Source organism: Etheostoma cragini, chromosome 16 (assembly GCF_013103735.1).
Source record: "Etheostoma cragini isolate CJK2018 chromosome 16, CSU_Ecrag_1.0, whole genome shotgun sequence".
Taxonomy (NCBI): domain Eukaryota; kingdom Metazoa; phylum Chordata; class Actinopteri; order Perciformes; family Percidae; genus Etheostoma; species Etheostoma cragini.
The window spans coordinates 23,863,580-23,870,420 of record NC_048422.1 but is presented as its reverse complement, the minus strand read 5'-3'; the positions used below and the strand labels follow the sequence as shown (position 1 = coordinate 23,870,420).

Genomic DNA, 6,841 nt, shown 5'->3' with positions numbered 1-6,841 from the left:
TGCATCTTGTTTTAATGTCAAACATACAGCCTATGTTTTTGAGTCTTATTGACGCGTTATTATGGAACACACGCATCTTCTAGGAAAAATAGCGTTCACACGCTACTATTGGCCAGGTGGCATGTTTACGCAAGGTATATACTGTAAATACAACTACAAATAACAGTGTTTAATTGTTTTGTATTTTACAGTGAATACGTAAAATACTGTAAATGGAAGTATGGCACCTTTACTGTAAAAAGAATTCAGAGTAACTTGCTGGACAATTGCTGCCAGTAAGTTACTGTACACATGTATGTTAAAAGTGTTTCAGGGTAGTTAATGTTTTATTTAATGAGTAACGGGTGGTTAGTTTATGATCAGTTACTGTGATTCGAAGCACAAGGGCTTGACCTCGGCTCTCTAGTGGGACGACATCGCACAGCTTTCTGAAGTGGTGGCTTTGAAAAAATCTGATGGTAAAGCTTTCCATGTGCCAAAGTTGAGATGTTCAACATATAGGAGGCCTGAGTTTGGAGATGTTTGGAGTGTCCTGATTATGAAGTTGGTGACAGTAAAAATTAACAGAATGAAGCAAGTATCTTGTTTAGAGATCTGTGTACAAATGAAACCATTATGTTGATTGACTACAATGATTTGTATTCACACAGTAGCGTTTCCTGTCTGAATGCTCTTTGTTGCTCATAGCTTGTATAGAGGTCTCTTCACAAGTGGATTGCATTCAGTCATTGTACTTGGAGAACAAAACGCTGCGCAAGAGTTCAACCAGACTGACAGCTGAAAGGGCAGAAAGCGACGAAGACAAAACTAGTTGCATGTGAATAAAACATTTGGATGTTTTGGGTTAAATCTCTTGTAAAATAGTTATGATTGAAGGAAAGAAGAGAAACGTTGGTTTAACAGACAGCAGTACAGGCAGCTGCCAGGAGGAGGCAGAGTTCAACCTGAGAGCAGACACACACACACACACACACACAGACACACACACACCTCACTGCAACATGATGTCCAGCATGATAACCAGTGACTCAGCTAGCAGAGGCACGCAGTGTGTGTGTGTGTGTGTGTGTGTGTGTGTGTGTGTGTGTGTGTGTGTGTGTGTGTGTGTGTGTGTGTGTTATGAAGACCTGCTGTACGCCAATGGCCCATTATATTGTATATGTATGTATTTAACTGTATCTATAAAATGTTTGTCCCCGCCAATTGTTAAAATGTGTGTGATTAGTGTGTTTGTGTGTGTGTGTGTGTGTGTGTGTGTGTGTGATTAGTGTGTTTATGTGTGTGTGTGTGTGTGTGTGTGTTTTTGATTGGTTTAAAGCGATGCCACTAAATCAGAGCATGTTTTTCTCCCGTCCCAGAATGCTGCGTGGCCTACAGCCAGACGCTCGTCTGCAATGCGAGACTAGATGTTCCACACAAGTGGGCGTCTGCCGGCTGGTCACGTGACGGCGGCTACCAAGCTCCGTCCAATCACCGGCAGTTGCAAGTTGAGTTTAGCCAAGAACAGGTCACTGTGAGCAGGCTTCAGGGGACCAAGAGGTGGCGGTATGACTTTGAGACGGGTGCAGAGCTTCAGGAGATGACGGAGCAGGGCATAGGAGTGTATCCGAGAAAAAGTGAGCCTCACATGGCAACGGTGGAGAAGTTAAGACAACAAAACATCTACCAGTAGGTAAGTTTAGGAAACAATTGTGATTTAAATGCTTCTTTTGTTTTTGCCATGAAGCAAACTCTGCTGCCCGGCTGGAAGCCTTGACCAAAGCCAGGCTGGGGGAACGCATATTAATGGTAAAAAAAAATCAAAGTGACATTTTTGTGCCATGGGACCTTTAAGGTCCACCGGAATTGGCTTGACTTTGACTCTCCATTTGTAGCAGGTGTGTACTCTCTCTCTTGCGTTGATAAGATAAGATTAGATAATACTTTATTCATCCCCCAATGGGTCAGCCTTTTTCTACAGTGAGCAACAATGAACCAACAAACAACAGGCAAACAACAGACAATGTGAAAAAAGTACCGAATGAATGTAAAGGGGCATTGTATAAAAGATATTGTTAAGTAAAGTTAAGTGGTTCTAGTACAAAAACATTCCAATGTAAGTGAATAATTGACGTGAAATTAAATAGAATAATGTGTAAATAAATGATATAGCAAAAGTAAATCACCATAGAATAGATAGTTGTGTGGTGTTACAGACAAAACCGTCACACTTTGTTGGCTATGAATAGCAGACAGTGTTTTCACAATCACATCCGTCACTATGCAGAGCTCCAGGCAGCAATGAGCTGCAATAGCAGCTATCGGCGCAATGACTATTGTTGCCAATACTTATTATTATAATTCCGCCAGATTTTTGTCCCGCTACTAGTCCCGGAGCGTTGCCGACGCGCGCACACAAAATACACCAAAACGTGGGTAATGATCGGGAATGGTGTGCTATGACTTTTCTAAGAGATTTGCCGCGCGGTTTTCACACAATCGGAAAAAAACGGTGAATAAGTTTTCATAGACTTTAATGGGAAAATGTTCGGGAAATCGCTCAACATCGCTCAAAACGCCCCCTCTTTGGGACCGTGCTGTGTCGCCATACTTTAACATAGAAACATGATTAAAAGTTTAAACCAAAGACAAGACTTTGGCGTTGATTGGGCTGAATGGGCATTCAGATATCAAGCACGGTTTCTCCCAAATCCCAGTTTATGTGTCGTCCCGTTTTCAGACCGTCTCACATTTTTCAATGTGTGTGTATGTGGCGGAATTTTGAGAGCTATCATCTTGGTTCTCTCTCCATAACTTGCTAACACACCAACAATTCTCTCTCAAATTTCCATTGGATCCAAGCCTCCTAACTTCAGAGATTCAACGAACACGTTGTTAGTTAATTCTAGAAGTCCCTCGTTATGCTACCGTGAAAGTGGGGTGCTATTTTGAGACTTGTTAGCGATATAACCGATGCCCTGAAAGCTAACGTTAGCAGCTAACCCCCGGTTTGCGGTAGCTTGTTTCAGGCTAAAGACCCATTGGGTTAGCATGAACGCATCCTCGACTCTGTGCGCCGGAATTGTCCTTTAAAGAGACTTAAGTGGAGCCTTTCAGACAGAGGGGGAATACAGGTAAATTAAGACAGGCATTATGAGAAAAAAGAATGTTTTTTTTTAACATTAACCCTCCTGTTGTCCTCGGGTCAAATTTGACCCCTTTTAAAAATGTCTATATCAGAAATATAGGTCTCTTTTTAATCAAATTACCACAAAAAAAATATGGATTCCATGCGATGCTCTTTGCAAATACAATCCCTTTTGTTGAATTTCGGCTGAAAATTGAACGTTTTTCAAATCAGCGTCGTGACCCAACTCATCCACTCAACAGAAGTTCCTCTGATCTGAACTATTAGTCAAAATAATTCCTATTTTCTGCTTCATTAACTCAGATATTAGGTATATTTCTATATGAGTGAGGGTTATTGACCATTGATTCCAAAAAAAATAAAAATAATGCGGGTTGAAAATGTCAAATTTCGAAAAAAGTGTGAAAGAAAAACCCATTAAAAAGATTCAAATAAAAACCTTTGGCTATAAAAGGATGGTTGCACCGTGTTGTCGTACCTGCAGCTCCACGCCGTAGCCGGTGTACACCGTCACCGTGTAGGTGCAGTGGAAGAAGGCGCCGTCGGGCGTGGGGGGGTCATCAGACGAGTCAATGTACCCCTCTGGGTCGGAGAAGTTCACCATACAGCTGGACAGACCTGCAGGAGACAGCACAGGAGCTCATTTTATGTTTCATTTTTTAAATTGTTGTGTTTTTTTGTGTTTCTTCTAAGCCCTGACTTGTAATCCGTTTCATGTGAGCCTGTGCGGATCTCATTGGAAATCCCTGCTGTGTATGATTAATGACGGAAATTACAGGGATCAAAGCGTGTGCATTGCAACGGTGGCTCGGAATAAGTAATGACATGCTCCGACTTTCTTAGGATTGTAACGTGAGTACACTACAGCGGCATTCAGATCTACTTGTATTTTACTTGTGTGTTTTCATTTTATGCCACGTTGAATTTCTACTCCACCGGGGCTGCAACTAATGAATTTCTCAATTAACGGATCAGTTGTTGGGTCCATGTGGATCGGTGTTTCCCCAAAAGCCCGAGATGACGTTGTCAGATGTCTTGTTTTGTCCACAACTCAAAGACATTCAGTGTTCTGCCACAGAGGAGAGAAGAAACTAGAAGATATTCACATTCAGGAAACTGGAATGTGAGAATCTTCTTCCATAAAAATGACTCAAACCGATTAATCGGTTATCAAAACAGTTGGGGATTAATTGATGGATGTCAACCAAATGATTAATCTTCGCAGCTCTGTACACTTAGAGGAAAACTTGTACTTTTGCACCACAGTTGTCTGACTGCGCATGGGCAGAAGCCTTGAAACACCGGCCAATCAGAGCAGGGATGGGCTTTTTCAGGAGGAGGACTTAAAGGACAATTCCAACGCAAAAAAGAACTTAAGGGTTATAAACACATGTGTACCGAGTGGACACTTCCATGGGAGCATAATGAGGGTCCCTACATGTAAACCAAAGCATTGAGAACTATGTAAGCATACAGACAGGTTATTAATAAGATTATAAAGACAGTCCTGTTCACGTTGACATGCAGACGCCATCTTGGAAGACAGACATAAAAAGTCAAACCACAAACGCTGTGTTGAGCTATGTTACTGGTTGTTTATTTGTTGTTATATTTGTAATCTATCTTTATCCTAAAATGTCTTACAAAGTTCTCAATGCTTTGGTTTACATGTAGGGACCTGTTGAGTTAAATAAAGTTTAAATGTTTTGTCACTGTCATTTCTTATGTTTTTAATGTTGTCCTACATCAGTGTCCTTATATATCACACAAAATAACATGACTGATTCCACCCAACGCTCTTTGCCAAGTACACATCTCTACTTTCATTAATTTTGGGGCGTCTTATTCAATTTTATAGCATTGTAAAACAGAGTGAAGTGTTTTTGAAATAGTATTGAGTAAAAGTTGACATATTCCAGTCTGTGATTATCATCAACATCCATTCCTTTAATTTTAGTCTCAATAATTCCTAATTTCTGCTTTTCTAACTCAAACATTAGGTTTAATTTCCTGTGAATGAGGTTTATTGAACATAAATTCCAAAAATAACTGTAACTATAATAGTTAATAACTTCACGAGGGTTAAGCCGAACCCTTGAGTAAAAGTACTCAGTTCCTCTGCAGCGCTGTGTTAGACGTGTACTGACTGAAGGAAAGTCTGCATACATCAAACTGAACGCTGACTGAGTACCTGGCGAAGGTGTCCCTGTCTCTGCGTCCACGTCCTGCAGCGGCGTTCCCACAGGGGTGCCCTCGTCCCGCTCCGGGTTGTGTGTCTGTGTGTGTGTGTGCGGCAGCGTGGAGTGTGTGTCCATGGGAAGAGGCTCAGTTGGACCGCTGCCGAGGCCGGACTCTGCAGCTGATGCCGGGGGTTTCACGCTCCGCGGTGGTCCCCCGCCGTCATGCTCCAGGGACGGACTTCCAGGGAGGGAGCTGACGCTGAGTCCTCTGCCCAGGAGAGGGAGCAGGCTCTGGGGCAGCGAGGAGGGGAGGGTGTCCCCTTTGTGGGACACAAGGCGTCCTCTTTGAGTCAGCACTGACTGTAGCACACCTCCAGCCCACTGGCTTTTGGCTTTGGCGTTACTTTCCCTTGTCCCCGCTGGTGTGACCGCCGAAGGCTGGGGGGACGGGGAGGCGCTGGGGACGTCTTTATCTGGAAAGAGTTCACAAAAACAAGACTGGAGGACTCATTTTAACTGGGGTGGTGGATCTGTTGGACTCCTTTCTGTGAACATAGTCCCTCAAAGTTTTCATTGGTATCTTAAATCAGAAATTTCCTTTCTGAAGATTTCTCTACATGAACCTACTTTGAACCAATCGTTTACTCCCATTCATATTCCTTCCAAATTTAAGGTCCCATGACATGGTGCTCTTTAGGTGCTTTTATATAGACCTTAGTGGTCCCCTAATACTGGATCTGAAGTCTCTTTTATATAGACCTTAGTGGTCCCCTAATACTGTATCTGAAGTCTCTTTTATATAGACCTTAGTGGTCTCCTAATACTGTATCTGAAGTCTCTTTATATAGACCTTAGTGGTCCCCTAATACTGGATCTGAAGTCTCTTTTATATAGACCTTAGTGGTCCCTAATACTGTATCTGAAGTCTCTTTATATAGACCTTAGTGGTCCCTAATACTGTATCTGAAGTCTCTTTATATAGACCTTAGTGGTCCCTAATACTGGTCAGACTTCAGCTCTCTATTGGGCCTTTGTCTAGCGGATCCGACCTAGCAAATACCACCAATGTTCTATGCAGGTAACCACTATTTGGAAAACACGGCTGCCATGACGATAAAAACGCTTATCTGCAGTGGCCCAATATCCAGGTCTCTTCAACCTATATTGGTCTAGGACTTTCACCACAAAATGAACAATAGTTTAGCTATGCCGCCCCTCTACGTATCAGACCCCTTTTTTCCCGTGCTTCGGGTCGCTTTGTTTCTCCGAGATGTTGTAACCGCTTCCAGGATGGACTCACATCGGCCGAGCCAGTAGATGATGGGTTACAGACCACAAAACTACCGTGATCGGGGTTGTTTCACAACAACTGGCCAAGACAGTCAAGGGGTAAAAAAAACAAATAAATCCTGCAATACGCCCCGGGAGCAGAACTGTGGGTGGTTGCTCCTGCTGGGCTTATCTAACCGGCACAGACAGAGTGGAGCTCACAGTACCTCCACCTTCCTCACAACACACACACACACACACACAC

General features: G+C 42.8%; 1 protein-coding gene across 1 annotated transcript in view; it reads left to right on the top strand.

Moving 5' to 3' along the window:
• LOC117959735 (seizure 6-like protein) overlaps positions 1–6,841 on the top strand; it is a 42,090-nt gene that overhangs the window by 16,018 nt on the left and 19,231 nt on the right. The window contains exons 6-7 of the mRNA XM_034897014.1: positions 407–458; positions 1,359–1,616. Coding sequence (XP_034752905.1) covers positions 407–458; positions 1,359–1,616 — 310 coding nt within the window. The remainder of the gene's footprint in view (positions 1–406; positions 459–1,358; positions 1,617–6,841) is intronic.